Source organism: Lycorma delicatula, chromosome 11 (genome assembly GCF_047948215.1).
Source record: "Lycorma delicatula isolate Av1 chromosome 11, ASM4794821v1, whole genome shotgun sequence".
Lineage (NCBI taxonomy): Eukaryota > Metazoa > Arthropoda > Insecta > Hemiptera > Fulgoridae > Lycorma > Lycorma delicatula.
In genome coordinates this window covers 82,254,946-82,275,351 of record NC_134465.1, presented here as the reverse complement: position 1 = coordinate 82,275,351, position 20,406 = coordinate 82,254,946, and the positions used below count along the sequence as shown (strand labels likewise).

General features: G+C 34.3%; 1 protein-coding gene across 1 annotated transcript in view; it reads right to left on the bottom strand.

Moving 5' to 3' along the window:
• Positions 1–20,406, bottom strand: part of LOC142331983 (stalled ribosome sensor GCN1-like) — a 208,614-nt gene that overhangs the window by 106,334 nt on the left and 81,874 nt on the right. The window contains exons 13-17 of the mRNA XM_075378033.1: positions 17,671–17,863; positions 17,343–17,467; positions 9,529–9,707; positions 4,059–4,275; positions 1,717–2,002 (exon numbers count right to left, since the gene is read on the bottom strand). Coding sequence (XP_075234148.1) covers positions 1,717–2,002; positions 4,059–4,275; positions 9,529–9,707; positions 17,343–17,467; positions 17,671–17,863 — 1,000 coding nt within the window. The remainder of the gene's footprint in view (positions 1–1,716; positions 2,003–4,058; positions 4,276–9,528; positions 9,708–17,342; positions 17,468–17,670; positions 17,864–20,406) is intronic.

Here is a 20,406-nt window from a genome sequence, read left to right as displayed (position 1 = left end):
TACTACTCATTGTTCTTAGTTAATTGTGGTAGTGTGTTAAATAAATAACCTTTCGCTGATCAATCGTGTTTGCAGTATTACATAGAATTCTTTATTTGTTTTCTGTTGCCATTATTTACATCAATCTTCTTATAATTAAATTCTCTACAATTAATGTTTAAAAAATATACGATTTATTGCCAATTTAACAACGTTATTGTACGTCAAACGTAAAAAAATATGTTTTTTCACCCTATTTTTGGCATTTTACATGGGATATCATAGAAACTAAGAGAGATACAGTTCTGGGACCTATTTTTTTCAATTTCCGCAGCTCAAAAACCATAAGAAACAATCGAATTTGCCCCCTTAATTGACCTTCCCGGAATTTCAGAAAGCCTTAATTTACCCGGAGGAACTGAAAAACTCAAACAAATTCTTTTTTTTTGTGTGTCGTATAACATAACTTATTATGTGTTTCAATACATCGTTATGTTGCTGATATAATAAGCTAGTTTTGTAAATAATAAATAAATCCGTAACCCTCATAGCAATTATAATACACAAGTCACACACATATACACAGGCACAGGCACACACACACACACACACACACACACACACACACACACACCCTTACATCCTTACACACACACACACACACACACACACACACCCTTACATCCTTACACACACACACACACACACACACACACACACACACACACACACACACACACACACACACACACACACTTACTTACAAATACACATACACACACATATATATATACACACAGACATATATATATATATATATATATATATATATATATATATATATATATATATATATATATATACACACATACTTCTTACTCACATACACACACACACACACACACATATATATATATATATATATACACCCTTACACACACACACACACACACATACATATGCACACCCTTACACACACATATACACACTTACTCACATATGCACACACACACACATACTTATACACACACCCACACACACTTTCTCAGACACACACACACTCTTACAAACACACACACTCTGTACAAACACATACACATACTTACACACACACACACACACTTACATTCATACTTACACACACACACACACACACTTAAAAACACTTAAACACACTCTTGCACAGACATACACACACACCCACACACACTTTCTCTCACACACACACACACTCTTACAAACACACACATACTTACACACACACACACACACACACACACACACACACACACACACACACACAGAGAGAGAGAGAGAGAGAGAGAGAGAGAGAGAGAGAGAGAGAGAGAGAGAGAGAGAGAGAGAGAGAGAGAGAGAGAGAGAGAGAGAGAGAGAGACAGAGAGAGACAGACACACACACACACACACACACACACACACACACACATTTCTGAGAAAAAAATGGTCGTATTCTTTCTAGTCTAAAGAAAACATTTTACATCATATAAACATTGTTAAAATTTTGTAATAAAACCGATTCGTTTGTGAATATAAAAAAAAAAAAATAACAGACTTAGATGCCATATAAAATGATTTTGTAAAAGCGTTTTAAAACTGACACCGTACATAACAAGTTCCAAGGCTAAATGATCTGTAAAAGTTAATAAATTTCGTGTTTAGTAAATGAGCATGTATATTATTTTACACGTTAATTTTTTTTTTAACGAGAATACTTACCTAAATTTTCACCTTCCCAAGCAGGATCTAAATCACATTTTGGTTTTTGCAGTCTTAATGTAACATGAGCGATAGAATCTGATAATAAATTGAATTTATTTTGTTTAAAGAACGCACAATTCTGCAGCGAAACAAATAACTCCGCGACAGATGGAGCAGATAAAGGAGATTGTAATGCAGTAAGTAAACATGGTAATAAATCCTTAAAGCATAATGAAAGTTCTACACCGGCACCCTGTGCAGCAGCTGTCAACATTGAAACACTCTGTGATACATCTGAACTTAACTGAAATCAGAAAAACAAACGATATCAAAATAAACAAATGTTACCTTCCATCATAAAGTAAATTGTGAAATATTTAATAATAAATAAGAAAGAAAACTTTTTAAACTAACAAAAATTTTGGTTAATCCAATTTTTTTATACGACTGCCCATAAAGAAGTGCAATAAATTTTTTTTTTGTCTTCAGTCATTTGACTGGTTTGATGCAGCTCTCCCTATCTAGTGCTAGTCGTTTCATTTCAGTATACCCTCTACATCCTACCATCCCTAACAATTTGTTTTACATATTCCAAACGTGGCCTGCCTACACAATTTTTTTCTTCTACCTGTCCTCCCAATATTAAAGCGATTATTCCAGGATGCCTTAGTATGTGGCCTATAAGTCTGTCTCTTCTTTTAACTATATTTTTCCAAATGCTTCTTTCTTCATCTATTTGCCGCAACACCTCTTCATTTGTCACTTTATCCACCCATCTGATTTTTAACATTCTCCTATAGCACCGCATTTCAAAAGCTTCTAATCTTTTCTTCTCAGATACTCCGATCGTCCAAGTTTCACTTCCATATAAAGCGACACTCCAAACATACACTTTCAAAAATCTTTTCCTGACATTTAAATTAATTTTTGACGTAAACAAATTATATTTCTTACTGAAGGCTCGTTTAGCTTGTGCTATTCGGCCTTTTATATCGCTCCTGCTTCGTCCATCTTTAATAATTCTACTTCCCAAATAACAAAATTCTTCTACCTCCATAATCTTTTCTCCTCCTATTTTCACTGTCAGCGGTCCATCTTTGTTATTTCTAATACATTTCATTACTTTCGTTTTGTTCTTGTTTATTTTCATGCGATAGTTCTTGCATAGGACTTCATCTATGCCGTTCATTGTTTCTTCTAAATCCTTTTTACTCTCGGCTAGAATTACTGTATCATTACCAAATCGTAACATCTTTATCTTTTCGCCTTGTACTGTTACTCCGAATCTAAATTTCATCCGAATCTAAACATCATTATTAACTGCTAGTTCCATGTAAAGATTAAAAAGTAATTGGGATAAGGAACATCCTTGTCGGACTCCCTTTCTTATTACGGCTTCTTTCTTATGTTCTTCAATTATTACTGTTCCTGTAAATGTTAGCAATTGTTCTTCTATCACTATATTTGAACCCTAATTTTTTTAAAATGGTGAACATTTTATTCCAGTCTACGTTATCGAATGCCTTTTCTAGGTCTATACATGCCAAGTGTGTCGGTTTGTTTTTCTTTCGATCTTCCTTCTACTATTAATCTGAGGCCTAAAATTGCTTCCCTTGTCCCTATACTTTTCCTGAAACCAAATCGGTCTTCTCCTAACACTTCTTCCAGTCTCATCTCAATTCTTCTGTATAGAATTCTAGTTAAGATTTTTGATGCATGACTAGTTAAACTAATTGTTCTGTATTCTTCCCATTTATCTGCCCCTGTTTTCTTTGGTATCATGACTATAACACTTTTTTTGAAGTCTGACGGAAATTCCCCTTTTTCATAAATATTACACACCAGTTTGTATAATCTATCAATCGCTTCCTCACCTGCACTGCGCAGTAATTCTACAGGTATTCCGTCTATTCCAGGAGCCTTTCTGCCATTTAAATCTTTTAATGCTCTCTTAAATTCAGATCTCAGTATTGTTGCTCCCATTTCATCCTCTTCAACTTCCTCTATAACACCATTCAAATCAGTATCACTCATTTTTGTTAACGCACAACAAAAACTCATTTCACGAAACATTTTGTTTATTATTAATACCTAATATAAATTACCTGTTCATATAACCAAATATTTACTAATAATTTTGCCATTTTAGCTTAGAAAAAAAAATAAGACTCATTACTTTATTTACAGACCTGGTACGTATAAATATTTTAATGAAATAAATCTTTTTTTAAGAACCACATTATTCCTCTCTACTGTTACATTATACATAGTTCTATTAAATAAATCATAAAGTACAAAATATTGAAATAACACATATCTATTCAGATTTATATATATATATAAAACAAGTTATTAAATACCTGAGTTAATCTATCCCGTATAGCAGACTCTTTTTCCAGCTGTAATCTAATCGCTTCTTTTTGTTTTGGAGTTAATTCTGGATCCTTTACTTTGCCTTGTCTTCTCATTTTTTCTTCTAATTCACGTCTTAGCTGTAATTCCTCCTGCTGTTCCTTATATGAATACACTTTACTTTCTCGTTTCATATTTTTAACATTCAGTGTGTTCTCGTCTTTACTGTAATCGTAAAATTTACTATTATTAAATATATTATCTATTTTTGTTTTTTTTTGCAGTAATCTAGAAGTCATAGCAAGAAACAAACACTAAATCAACTAGATATTTCAAGCGAGTTAACACCAGAGGACTTTCAGAGGGCAGAGGACTTTCAATAATTAAAGAGATAAACTGATGTAGAAATAAAACATTTTGTAGGACAAGTTTTATACTTTCATGACGTTAAGTTGGCATCACTGGGATAAGCTGTGAACAGCTGACGGATAAAAATTGTTTCGTTTATAACATCAATATAGCATTTAATGACGACATGTGTACTAATATGTTCCATATTAGTTGAACGATGTTCAACGATCCATTTTTTGCTTTCTAAAGGCGAAAAACCGGCTAAATTCTTTTCTCAAACGATTTTACAGTACGGTGAAAGTTGTATGAACCGCAAAAATTTTTATAATCGGGTTCAAACCGTTTTAAAACAGTCAAACATCAGTGACTGACGAGCAAACATCCTGACTGACCAGTGGAAGTATCAACTCCTTTACTTGAAACCCGCATCGACGACACTCATGAAGACCGACAGATTACAGTTTATCATATAGCAAAAACAGTTGCGGTAAGTGTCGGCACAGTTCATAACGTAACAACATCAAGTACAGGAAAACAAATTCAAAACGGATCCCAAAAGAATTAATGTAACAACACAAGAAAACATGATTCAAAGAGTGTACAGACTTGAAAGAACGCTATGAAATGGAAGGTCGCCCTTTTCTAAACAAGCTTTTAACATGCGACGAAACTTGGGTTCACCGTTTTGAACCGGAGTCCAAAAGACAAAGAATGTAAACACACCAGTTCACCTGTCCAAAAGAAATTCAGAACGTAAGCATGAGCAGGAAAAGTCATGTTGACTGTCTTTTGCGATGCCGAAGAAAGAACGCTATGAAATGGAAGGTCACCCTTTTCTAAGCAAGCTTTTAACATGTGATAAAGCTTGGGTTCACAGTTTTGAACCGGAGTCCAAAAGACAAAGAATGGAAACACACCTGTCCAAAAGTTAGAACGTAAGCACGAGCAGAAAAAGTCATGTTGACCGTCTTGTGCGATGCCGAAGAAAGAACGCTATGAAATGGAAGGTCGCCCCCCTTTTCTAAACAAGCTTTTCAACGTGCGACGAAACTTGGGTTCACCGTTTTGAACCGGAGTCCAAAAGACAAATAATCTAAACACACTGGTTCACCTGTCCGAAAGAAATTCAGAACGTAAGCACGAGCACGAAAAGTCATGTTGACTGTCTTTTGCGATGCCGATGGTGTCGTCTTTTCTCATTATTTGGAAAATCAGCATACAATAAACGAAGTCTACTACTCAGACATGCTAATGAAAAAAGTACAAGCTAGCAATTAGAGAAGAAAGCTGAAGATCTCAAGGTGTGATATTGCTACACGACAATGCTCGCCCTCACACTCTCCAGCTGACCCAAGAAAACATTGCAAAAATGGGTTGGGAGATAGTACCAAATCCTCTCCTTACAGTCCAGATTTGGCTCCCCCAGATTTCCATTTGTTTGGTCACCCCCAAGGAGGCATTACATGAAAACAAAAGGTTCAGCAACAACGAGGAGGTCAAAAAATTTGAGGGAAAGTGGCTCAAACAACAAGACTTCTTTGCCTCAGGTATAAAAAAAACTAGTTCACTGTTGGGACAAGTGAATTAATATCGGTGGAGATTATGTTGAGAAGTAGAAAAAGTCTCATTTTGTAATAATATACATGTTTTTTTCTACATCAATTTGTCTCTTTATTTATTGAATGTCCCTCATAGTAAAAACTTGAAGCGGTAAAAACATCATCTTCTGTGAACTGTCTTAGAAATAAAATTATCAAAAAAAAAAGTTTTACTTTAATGTATAGTTTAACTGAGAATCAAGACTTAGCTTGATCTAAAAACTGAAAGACCTAGCTCGATTATTAATGTTTTACAGCGCGCTATTACACAACTGATAAATTAATACAGTTTTAATATTAACTACTGCCTTGTAACCGACTATAAAAATACTGTTTCTTTATAACAGTCAACAATTAAACAAACAGAGGAATAAAACTTTTAATTTTTTTGAAGTTATACTTCTTTCGGCGCATTAGGATAAACTGATCAGAGTGTATTTTCAGCAAGTTATAGAAGTTGCGTGCACCAAAGTAACACACCATGAAGTTAGTTTTTAGTGGGAGTTTATTTTTTTTTATTGTTATAATTGTTATTTTCTTTTCGGTCTATCAGATTATACTATTTTTAAGGTTGCTCATATATAAATAAGGTAATTTCTTTTATTATTATTAAGTTAATATACTGTAATTTTTTGAAATTTTTTCACTAGAAGGTAACATAAGACTATAAAGGGAGGCGATCAGATACAAACATATTTTCGCGGAGCGCTAACCAACCGCGAATCATTGTGATGGGAAAAGGTTAAACGTGGCCGTACATCCACTAAAGATGAACATCATTCGGGACGTCCAAATGGAAGTGACCACCCCGAAAATGATTGACAAAATTCACGATACGGTTATTGAGTGATCGACGAATCAATCCGCACTAAATAGTTGAAGCCATAGATGTACACAAGGTACACTGTTTTCGATTTTACTTGCGAAAAAAATTTCCGCAAGATGGGTGCCGCATTTGCTGTCACTGGAGAATAAACACAATCGTGAGGGTCGACTCTGAAGTTGTTTTGGTGCTTTTCCGTCACAATCCAAACGAGTTTCTGCGTCGATACATAACTACAGACGAAACAGTGGGTACACTCCAGAGACAAACAATATCTGAAGAGTATTATTGTACCGGTTGAACAAAGAAAAAACATCCTCGTATGAAAAAGAAAAAGATTCACGGGTGTACACCTGCACAGTTTTGATGGCTAAAATTATGGAATTAATGTTCGAATTATAACAACATCCACCATATACACTGAATTTTGCCCCCAGTTATTTTCTTTTATTTCCAAACCTGAAAAAATGGCTTGGCGGGAAACAATTCACGTCTAACGAGGAGGTTAGTCGCAAATAGATGCTTATGGACCTACTTATGGATGCTTGAGGACCTACTTTTTGGACGGCTTAGAAAAGTCGGAGAAACGCTTGGAAAAGTATATAGAGTTAAAAGGAGATTATGTTGAGAAAACAAAATCTACACAAAATAATTTGTTTTTCTATCTACTTCAAAAGGACTTATTGAACGACCCATAATAATTCCGATTAATAATATTTTACCAACATTCTGCTGTTGATGTGTTTCAATAGTTAAAATTATTGAAAATTACTGTACTGCAACATTAACGATTACATTTCTTATTCATAAATTCTTACTTTGTAAGACATTTCTCATTTCTTGTCTCTCTGACTCTCTCTCTCTATCTGTGTGTGTGTGTGCGCCTCTCCTCTCTCTCTCCCTGTGTTTGTGTGTGTGTGTGTGTGTGTGTGTGTGCCTCTCTCTCTCTCTCTCTCTCTCTCTCTCTCTCTCTCTCTCTCTCTCTCTCTCTCTCTCTCTCTATCTGTGTGTGTGTGTGTGTGTGTGTGTGTGTGTGTGTGTGTGTGTGTGCCTCTCTCTCTCTCCCTGTGTGTGTGTGTGTGTGTGTATGTGCCCCTCTCTCTCTCTCTCTCCCCTGTATGATGTGTGAGTATGTCTCTCTCTCTCTCTCTCTCTCTCTCTCTCTCTCTGTGTGTGTGTGTGTCTGTCACTCTCTCACCCTCTCTCTCTCTCTCTCTCCCTGTGTGTGTGTATGTGTTTCTGTCTCTCTCTCTCTCTCTCTCTCCCTGTGTGTGTGTATGTGTTCTGTCTCTCTCTCACCCTCTTACTCTCTCTATCTGTGTCTGTGTGTCTCTCTCTCCCGCTTTCTCTCTCTCGGTGTGGGTATGTGTGTGTCTCTCTGTATGGGTGTGTATGTCTCTCTCTCTCTCTCTCTCTCTCTCTCTCTCTCTCTCTCTCTCTCTCTCTCTCTCTCTTTCTGTGTGTGTGTGTGTGTGTGTGTCTGGCTGTCTATCTGTGTGTGTGTGTGTGTGTTTCACTCCCTATCTCTCTCTGTGTGGGTGTGTGTATGTCTCTCTGTGTGTGTGTGTGTGTGTCTGTCTCTCTCTCTCTCTCTGTGTGTGTGTGTGTGTTTCTCTCTCTCTTTCTCTGTGTGTGTGTCTCTCTCCCTCTCTCTCACTATCTCTCATTCTTTTACCAACATTATGCTGTTGATGTGTTTCAATAGTTAAAATTATTGAAAAATACTGTACTGAAACATTAACGATTACATTTCTTATTCACAAATTCTTACTTTGTAAGACATTTCTCATTTCTTGTCCACAAGATAGAAAATGAGGGCCTGTTGCACACAGATTGTATGCTTATCTAGTACGTGCTAATTTATTAATATAGATTTTAGCGCAGAATGTTAGTATCATAGCACCTTGCATCCGAAATTTGTTAATAGACTACAACTGTTATAACATTTTTCCTAAGCCTTCAACTACAGGCACCTGCAAATAGCAGATACTGCATTTCCTTACCGTACTATATGATATTCAAAGGTACTGAGACTGTTTCCGAACGCCACAACAGAGAATTAAAAATGTAATTTACCACATTTTAAGTAATCTGACCGGTAACGTGCATAATTGGAAACGAGTTGCAAGAAGCGACTCTTTTGAGCGTAAGATAACCCGAAAAGAGACCGAGATAAACCAAAAAAAAAATATCCACCGGGTTTGTCTAGCGATGAACGCGTCTTCCCTAATCGGCTGATTTGGAATACTTTTATACGGATTTTTATACAAGATCGTGGATACCGGTGTTCTTTGGTGGTAGGTTTTCAATTAACAACACATCTCACAAACGGTCGATGTACAAGACTATATACTTCATTTACACTCGTACATATCATCCTCTGAAGTAATACCTAAATGGTAATTCCCGGGAAAGGCCATAAAACTACAGGTAGACAAGAACAAAAGGATGCGATGACGATATCGTAGGAGAATATAATAAGCACAGTAAACGACAAACATAAATATTAAATTCACTGCTTGACCTGGAAGGCTGCATAGCTATAAAGGCGTAATAAAAAAATAATTAACTTAACGACTCACTAGTTTGGAATCCGTGGTTCACATATCATCTTTTTAATTTTACCACTTATTTTTAATCACAGCAGTATATTATAATACACAACAATCTCTACATTTATTTACTTATATATATAAGTCAACTCACCCAGATATCACAGACTTATCATACGATTCACCGGAAGGAGTTAGATAGGTGAAATATTCATCTTTCGTAATACGCAATAAGCTATTATCTCTTAAAAGACTACAAGAACGTTCTACCAAACGTGGTAATAGGATATTGGCATTAATTTTTATCACACAACTCAATGCGTTCTGGTAACTCTACAAAAAAAGAAGAAAAACAAGTAAATTCTACTTCAATATTATTTAATATAAACAGATAAGTAAATCCCGACATAATCCACCCAAGTACAGCAATAAGACAAATTACCTTATTTTTATATATAATTATTTACGAAAACACTTTCATGGGATTCCGTATCATCGGTCATACATAATATTTATATAAAATTACATATCAAACAAAAATTAAACTTATCATATATATTTTCTAAAATTAAATTTCGTTAACTTCATCAATTTGAGCACCCATCTTTAAACTCTTATCGTTTTTAAATCTCTTGAATAAGATTGATAAGTAAAAAATTAATCTAATCATGCATCAAAAATCTTAACTAGAATTCTGTAGAGAGTAGAAAAAGTGTTAGGAGAAGACCGATTTGGTTTCAGGAAAAGTATAGGGATAAGAGAAGAATTTTACGCCTCAAATTAATAGTAATAGAAAGATTAAAGAAAAACAAACCAACATACGGCATTTATAGACCTAGATTAGTCATTCGATAACGTAGACTGGAATAAAATGTTCAGCATTTTAAAAAAATTAGGGTTCAAATACAGAGATAGAAGAACGATTGCTAACATTTACAGGAACCAAACAGCAACAGTAATAATTGAAAAACATAAGAAAGAAGCCGTAATAAGAAAGGGAGTCCGACAAGGATATTACCTATCCCCGTTACTTTTTAATCTTTACATGGACCTAGCAGTTAATTATGTTAAAGAACAATTTAGATTCAGAGTAACGGTACAAGGTGAAAAGATAAAGATGCTACAATTTGCTAACGATATAGTAATTCTAGCCGAGAATAAAAAGGATTTAGAAGAAACAATGAACAGCATAGATGAAGTCGTACGCAAGAACTACCGCATGAAAATAAACAAGAAGAAAATAAAAGTAATGAAATGTAGTAGAAATAACAAAGATGGACCGCTGAATGTGAAAATAGGAGAAGAAAAGATTACGGAGGTAGAAGAATTTTGTCATTTGGGAAGTAGAATTACTAAAAATGGACGAAACAGTTGTGATATAAAATGCTAAATAGCACAAAGCGAAACGATCCATCAGTCAGAAAAATAATTTGTTTACAAAAATTAATTTAAACGTCAGGAAAACATTTTTCGAAAGTATATGTTCAGAGCATCGCTTTATATGGAAGTGAAACTTGGACGATCGGAGTATCTGAGAAGAAAAGATTAGAAGCTTTTGAAATGCGGTGCAATAGGAAAATGTTAAAAATCAGATGGTTGGATAAAGTGACAAATGAAGAGGTTTTGCGGCAAATAGATGAAGAAAGAAGCATTTGGAAAAATATAGTTAAAACAAGAGACAGACTTATATGCCATATACTAAGGCATCCTGAAATAGTCACTTTAATATTGGAAGGACAGGTAGAAGGAAAAAATTGTCTAGGCAGGCAACATTTGAAATATGTAAAACAAATTTTTCGAGATGTAGGATGTAGGGGGTATACAGAAATTAAACGACTAGTACTAGATAGGGAATCTTAGAGAGCTGCATCAAACCAGTCAAATAACTGAAGACAAAAAAAAATGAAAATAATTTTCATGAACATTACTACAGAGGAATATTTCTTCTACTCTGCTTTCATCAACGTAATTAGTCTTTTTATTCTAAAATCCACTGTACAACATAATGTAGAAGAATAACAGAAATAAAAATATGTTTCCTTTTCATTAGTTTTCTATTCTATTAAATACTCTTTTTTATTAAAAAAAAAATCTAATTTCAGTTTCATCAGTATTAATTATGTAGTTCAATTTTTTTTTTTTTTTACTATATTACGTTTTTTTAGCATCGTTCTGAAATCAAAAATACTTTCAAATAATGCTGGAAACTTCAGGTAATTTTCAAATAACTAATATTCCTTTCCATCTCTTTAAAACTGTAGATTAAAATTACTTACTTTACCTGATTAAAAAAAAAAAAATAATTTTTCCTCTTGAACTTTAAAAAATTAAAGGAACTCTATGAACACACTAAGAATTATATTAAGGTGATGACAGTTAAAAGCATTAGTTTTCTTACTGACCACTAGGTTGTTTCTGCCTCTACAGTCACTTAATTCAGTCGGCTTTCTCCACACATTACAGCAACATGTTAATTTATTCGTGCATAGCAATTCTTAAACGCGTTCAATTATTACAATCGCGTTATATTTTATATTCAAATCAAATTCAATCTATAAGTATGTAATTTGTAATTTATCTAAATGCTTTCAACGGCTATCATCAAACAATATAATATATCTGTTAATTTGTAAAGTTAATAAACACGGTTAACATTTGCTTACAATTTAACAATTATTTTTTACATCAAACACCACCATTAATGATTTCAATCTTTGAATGATTCAAGCAAGGTTGTTAACTGCACAATATATACCTAATAAGCCTTCAAACAGACTGACTTAACGAACAGTCCTATATTCGTTTGGATATGTTCAGGTAAACACAATTTTTAGGCCGAGTAACATTTTCTTTAAGGCATATATCTGTAGCAGCCGGAGAAAAGCAATTTCATGCACAGAATTCATTATTTCAAACTTGTTATCGGTAATCTGTTAACCTATCCTGAATGAAGATATGCTCTTCGAAAATTGCAAGAATGATGAGCACACTGCCTATAAAGTCGTTGATGTATACGACTTTGTATTTTAAGTTTGTTTTCCCGCACGATCTCTCTGCGAGTAGACTTCCTTATCGCTTTTAATCCCTTTCTTGGGGCCACGATCTGTGCAAACTATAAAGGGAACTAAACAGAATTACAATTATAATTTCTGCAATTCGGTCGGACTAGTCCAAGCTGTTCTGTTAGCGGATGCCCAAAAACAAACAACCAAGAGGTACAGCCAAGCCTTTACATCTAATATCGAAATAAAGAATTTCAAATGAGAACGGTTTTTGTATGACAATGGATTTAATGAGAATCGAAAGATTGTCTCTATGCTCGATGGTGAAACGATCCGCCGTCAAGAATAAACACTTGACGTTGCCCAGGGCACGCCCGATTGCTATTTGTTTGTGTGAAAGACAATCTTTCGATACACGACATACAATGTACCAGATGGATCGACCACCCCCTCCAAGACTGAAATCAAGAAAGGAAGTTTTCAACACACATCTATCGAGCCCCCTCTATGATTCCCAAAAAGGGCCCGACACCTCCAGGACATGATCTGGACTGGAAAACGTGGGTAACTTTAAACCGGCTTCAAACTGGGATGGCACCGACCCGAGTTAAACGCGCTAGATGGCGTCAAACAGAGCCTAACGACCTGAACTGCGAGTGCGGTGAGATTCAGGACTCTGAACATCTCCTAAAGTGCACCCTCTGCCCGACCAAATGCACGCTAGAAGATCTGTGGCAAGGAAATGCTTCTGGTGTTTCGGTGGCACAATACTAGTGTATTTCGCAAAAGTTTTAAATCTCATCACTCGGACACGAAAAAATAAGTGTACGGGTGGGTAATGGATACACAAAGTCTATATCAAAGTGCCAAAATTATTTTTATGTAAATTAGAAATGCATGAACCCACTCTGCAACTTTTGGAAACAGCATGTAACATCTCCTTCATGATTGGGCATAGATCGATCTGCAACTTTTCTTAATATATTTGTTACTAATCATCCAGTTTCCTGATTTCAGAGTTGGGGGACTAAGAAAAATCTGTTAGAGCAATATCACATAAGCACGAAGGCCGTCAGGGTATTGCTTCAGAGGATGAGATTAATGATTTGTAATCGTGTGTGTGTCTCTCGCTTTCACACTCTCTCTCTCTCTCTCTCTCTCTGTGTGTGTGTGTGTGTGTGTGTGTGTGTGTGTATGTATGTATGTATGTGTCTGTCTCTCTCACTCTCTCTGTGTGTGTGTGTGTGTGTATGTGTGTCTCTCTCTCTCTCTCTCTCAGTCTCTCTCTCTCTCGTGTGTGTGTGTGTGTGTGTCTGTCTCTTTCTCTCTCTCTCTCTGTGTGTCTGTGTCTCTTTCTCTATATCTCCCCCTCACTCTCTCTCTGTGTGTGTGTCTGTGTCTCTCTCTTTCTCTATCTCTCCCCCTCACTCTAGCTCTGTGTGGGTGGGTCTCTCTCTCTCTCTCTCTCTCTCTCTCTCTCTCTCTCTCTCTCTCTCTCTCTGTGTGTGTGTGTGTATGCTTCTGTCTCTCTCACTATCTCTCTCTCTCTCTCTCTCTCTCTCTCTCTCTCTCTCTCTCTCTCTCTCTCTCTCTCTCTCTCTCTCTCTCTGTGTGTGTGTGTGTGTGTGTGTGTGTCTTTCTCTATCTCTCCCCCTCACTCTCTCTCTGTGTGGGTGGGTGTCTCTCTCTCTCTCTCTTTCTCTCTCAATCTCTCTCTCTCTCTCTCTCGCTCTCTCTCTCTTAGTGTATGCTTCTGTCTCTCTGTCTGTCTCTCTCACACTCTCTCTCCCTCTCTCTGTGTGTGTGTGTGTCTGTCTCTCTGTCACACTCTCTCTCTCTCTCCCTCTCTGTGTGTGTGTGTGTGTGTGCATGCGTGTGTGTCTGTTTGTGTGCGTGTGTGATAAAAAAAATATTTTTATAAGCGACAAGTCATACATCAATCACTTGTCTTTGCATTCATGCATGCTGTGAGCTTTTTTATATACTAGGTTGCTGCATTTACAATCATAGAAGTTTTTTCCGGTTAAGGTTTGTATATTTTAAGTGTACATTTTAAAATAATTGTCAATTTACTGAATGTAAGATTTGTGAACCGGCAACTGCATTTAATGATAAATAAAATTTACAGTGAAAATGTGGAGAGTAATGGAATAGTAAAAAATATTTTACGACAATTTAATAAAGTACATGCTTGACAGGTACAGACAGCAGCCACTTATCAATAAATAAAAGAAAATTATCAGAAATTCATTCAAATAACAATGAATATTTTAAGATTGTGGAATATTAAAATTAGTTAAAGCCTTTAACGTAATAATAAAGTTATTTTTAAAAATAAACATTATTTTTAATAGCCCAACAGTACTTCTTTCTAAATATGTCTAGATCAAGGGTCGGCAACCTTTTAAGTCAGAAGAGTCAAAAATTACAATTTACAAAATTTCAACATTTTTAAAGAGCCACAAAATGTTTTTGAAAATAGGTTTATTAAATAATAATTCATAGGTAGTTACACTTAAAATTATTATTTTAACTCTAACTTTTAAATAATAAAAGCTATAAAATAGATAAATAATAAAATAAGTAATTTATTAAATATATATTTTAATAAAAACACTTTCGCGGTAATATCCAACAATAGTACTTTATTTCTTTTTTGACAATTCTTATTGACTTCAAAAAAGTAGTTAGGTATCCTATTTGGAAAAAAATATGTATAATATGTATTTTACAAATATAATATTTATTATGTTACCTATCTTTACTTCGGTTTTTTGGTACTTACGTATTAACACCACTGTACCTACAGCTTTATTTAAAAACAAAGCAGTCAATCGGATTTCAGTGGAAAATGGGCCGATATAGAGTTAAAACACATAGATTCAAAACAGTCTCTTTATTAATTTTAATATAATTTAACCAAACTTAACCTACGCTCGCTTCGCTTGCTAACCTTGACTAATTAACAGGAGTGTTTTGATTATTTACATAATTGCAATAATTACTGAATTTATTAAATAAATACTCAAAAAATTACGGTGTTAATTAGTCAAGGTTAACGAGCGAAGCAAGCGTTGGTTAAGTTTAGTTAAATTATATTTATAATATAAATAAATATAAATAACCATTTCTTAAAATTAATAAAGAAACTCAAAATATAATTATCATTATAGAAACTAAAATATATATATATATATATATATATATATATATATATATATAGTTTATATATATATATATAGTTTATATATATATATATAACTATATATTAACTTTAACCAATACCCAGTCCAGAGTGAAATTCAGAGGTGAACTCTCTCAACCCTTCTACATAAAAACTGGATTGAGGCAAGGAGACGGCCTCTCACCACTCCTTTTTAACTGCGCCCTCGAATTTGTCATGAGAAAATGGAATGAAATAAATCCAAAAAATATAAAAATGGGTACTAAGAAAAACTCCATCGCACTAAATTGCCTAGGATTTGCAGATGACCTCGTTCTTTTAGCAAATAATATTCAAGAAGCCAAAACACAAATCATGAGCCTTCAAAACCTAGCACAAAAGATAGGGCTTCATATCTCTTTCGAAAAAACTGAACTGATGGCCATAGATCCTCTGGTAATAGAGCGCATTACGGTAAACGATCAGAAAATTAAAATAGTAAAACGATTTAAATATCTAGGGGAAATAATAACTTATAATTTAAATGAAAAAATGACATGGCAAAACAGGACAAATAAAATGATTAAATCCCAAAAATTAACTCGGTCAACATATAACAAAAAATGCCTTTCTGCTAAAACAAAACTTAAACATTATAAAACTGTAGTTCAACCAGAAGTCACCTACGGAAGCGAGACCCTTTTCAAAATCACTCAGAAAAACCGAATTGAAAAAATTCTGAAAATAGAGAGGAGAATTGTCAGAACGTGTATCAATAAAAAACACCAAAAAGAAGGCCGATGGTGGATTGTGCCAAATGAGGTGGTGTATCGAGAAATAGAGCCTGTTACTGATACTATGCGGAAAAAAAGAATCTCTTTCTTCGGTCATCTCATAAGGACACCGGAAACAAGACAGTCAAGAAATATCATTGAAAAGCTTTGGTTCCAAAAGCTAGAAGTAGGATGGATCAAAGAAATTAGAGAAGATATGAAAGAATTGGGAATTTCCCTGACCGACCTACAGAATAAAACTGTAAAAATTACAAAGCTAAAAGACAAAAGCATTAGATTTAAACAAAAGACAGACAAACGACAAAATACAACGAAGAGGGTGTTTACAGATGAAGAAAAGAAAGCAAGTTCTGAACGGATGAAGAAATACTGGGCAGCTCGGAAGAGTAAAATAACACGCTTTTCACAGAAAAGATCCAACTAAAAATTGACTTAAGTTGTCCCATGTTGGCCGTAAAAGCATAATAATAATAATAGTAATATATATATATATATATATATACATACATAACTTTAAAAATATATTTCGCTTCTAACTCTTTTACTTGAAACAACAAACAATACGTCACAGCCAAAGCACTGGTGAAGATGCCAAATTGTCTTGCGTCGAAAGCGAATTAAAATCTACATAGAAACATCTAACGACGGCATCATTTGAGAGCTTCTGATGGACTGACGACGTGTGTCACATGGGAGGGGTGCGGTGAAAAGCAAGTACAAGTGGCAAAGAGAGATCGAATCGGTGCCTAATCCTCGTTAATCAATTCAGAACGATTTTTAAATGTTTTTTTTTTTTTTTTTTTTTTTTTTTTTTTATAAAATAAATAATATTTGCGTATGGAACTAAAGAGCCGCATGTGGCTCGTGAGCCACAGGTTGCCGACCCCGGGTCCAGATTAAGGATAAAAATGATTTAATCCAGTAAATGCAATAATTAAAAATAAAACAAGAAAAATGAAATACACAACACACATGAATATAAAATTCTAATTATATAAAAAAAACATACCATTAAAACTTTATAGTTTTTAACCAATAAATTGATAAGATCATCCTTATAATTAGTGATAAATTGTTTTGGGTCTAACTTAAAATGTTTCAACATTTTAGACCACAAGTTTGGACAAGCAGAAACTGAAAAAACAAAAGTAAAACATCATTATTAAAACGTATAAAATCATAAGACGCCACATACAAATAAATAAATAGAATTTTATGAATTTTAACAATTTTGTTAAACACACAAGCCTTTAAAAAATTCTCTCTCTCTCTCTCTGAGAGAGAGAGAGAGAGAGAGACAGTTTTTAAAATAATAATAATAATAATAAATAACTGACCCAGTAAAGGATGATGAGCAGGAAGTAAAGATTCTAAAGCAAGAACTTCAGCATCTTCTTTTGATAAATTAGTTCCAGAACAAAATGTCACCAGCGTATCAATTAGGACTTTAGGATGCAATTCGTTAGAACCGGCGGTTTGTTGGTCTGAGCTCTCACGATTTTCTTTTTCTGATTTACTGGTGTCAATCACCTATTTATAAAATTAATAAAATTTACGATGAGAAAAAATAATTAACATTAACAAAGATCATCAATTGAAATTATACTTTTTCCATATCGTTTGCAACACTTTCAAAATGTATCGTTTTTTTTATTTAAAATCTATTTAAAATAAACCACTTTAAACTGAAGAACCCTACATTTAATGCCCCAACACTAACGTTAAGAAATTCAGAAGGAAATCGGGCACACACTGATAAAGAAAATGCCAACATCAGGAGAGAAACCTTTAGAAAACTACTAAATTGTGAAGAACCAAAAGAACTACTGGAAATAAACACAAATACCCAGATTAAAACACCAAGAGGAAACATCCTTCCACCGACATTAGTAGAAGTAAAGATAGCTCTGAAGCAAAAGAAAAAAAAAACCAAGCAAGTGGAGAAAATTTCCTGACTCCAGAATTATGGAAGAACGCGTAAGAAAAAATACATAGAAATCTCCACAGAGAAATGGTAAAAATATGGTACAAAGAGGAATTTCCGGAAGAATGGAAAACCGTAATAATCCACCCTTTACATAAAAGCTAACCCTGACAACTATAGGGGAATTTCCTTACTAGATTGCACTTACAAAATTCTATCGAGAATAATTTACAACAGAATCAAAGACCGACTGGAACAAGAACTAGGCGAATACCATGGGGGATTTAGACCATTACAAGGCTGCCCAGAACAAATTCTAAATTTAAAATTAATTATAGGGTATCATAAACTAAGGAATAAAAAACTGGTAGTAACTTTTATTGATTTCAAGAAAGCATATGATTGTGTACATCGAGAATCCCTGCTAAAAATCCTGAGAAATTTACGGCTTCACCCAAAACTAGTCAAAATCATCGGACTAACACTAACGGATACCAAATCCAAGGTTAAATTCAGGGGAGAAATATCTGATCCATTCGACATCAAAACAGGACTGAGACAGGGAGATGGACTGTCACCGCTTTTATTCAACTGCGTCCTTGAATTTATAATATGGGATTGGAAAAAAATTAAATAAAGACAATGTTAAAATTGGAAAAGGTATCTCAGTAAATCGCCTAGGCTTTGCGGACGATTTAGCCCTACTATTCCAAAATATAAAAGAGTCCAGATACCAACTGTCAACACTGGAAGAGATTGCAGGAAAAATCGGTCTAAAAATTTCATACGAAAAAACCAAAATTATGGTGAGAGACCCGCTATGCATAAGCAAAGTAAAAATAAACAATAATGACATAGAACTAGTAGAAAACTTAAATATTTGGGAGAAAACATCACACACAACCTCCAAGAAAATCCAAACTGGAATGAAAGAATAAATAAACTCATCAAAGCCGCAATAAAAACACAAAACATCTATAACGAAAAACGCATGTCAATAAAAACAAAAATAAGACATTATAACTCGGTTATCCGACCGGAAATACTTTACGGATGTGAAACCATATTTGGGCCGTACCAGACAAGGTTTACCGACAAACTGGAAAAGATTGAAAGACAGGATCTGGCGAATTATTCCAAACGAAGAGATTTACAAAACTATCATCCCGATAACTAATAAATTTAGAAAGAAGAGAATTTCCTTTCTAGGACGTATTTTCAGAACGGAAGAGACCAGACTTATCAGACGGATTATCAAACTTTTCTGGAACAAGAAAAGGAGACCGAACCGGTTATACAAAGTACAGAAAGACATGGAGGAATTAGACGTAACCCGTGAAAACCTAAAAACGAAAACCGGAAACTATGAGAAATTAAAAAATAAAGAAACAAGATTCCTATCAAAACCCAAGAAAACACTCTGAACAAGAAAGGGCAAGAACATCTGAAACCCTTAGAGATTACTGGCAAAAAAGAAAACTGAAAAACAACAAATCAGCAAGAAAAGAAAGAACTTGCCAAACAAAAATGAACTAATGTGATCCATTATGGTCTTAAAAGTAATAAAAAAAAAGACCACAGTTGAGATAAAACGTTATCTTAGCTGTTCTGTCATTTTTTTTTTGTCAATTTTTGTCATAAAAGAACTATCACGAAGTCCTACGTTCTCAGTCAGATTGAAATACTTCTGTTATAGCAAAATAAAAATATTAATGAAAATTGTTGCATATTAATTTACAACAGTGCTGCTATCTGTAGCAGTTTTTATTACAAGACTCCCTCAAACAGTACCAGCTGGTGAATAATCAAACTGACATTCTGTTTGTATTTCATAAGAGGTGTGTTCAAATTTTTTGAAATTTTTAATTTTTTGAAAAAATTTTATTTATTGATATCTAAATAATTACACATTCTATTATTACAGATTTCAAATGTTAATTTTACATTCTTAAGAATTTAATTTGTTTAATATTATGAAATGGTTCACTGTTTATTAAAGAGTTATGTACAAGGTGATTCAAAGAAACAGGAAATTTTGAAAGTTGTGTTAGTACCTGTAGGCGATTGGTACCACTTGATAAGTGGCGCCAGCACTCTAACCTAACCTGCCATTTAGTTATCATGGATCCTTGGAGTGGTGCGCAACGTG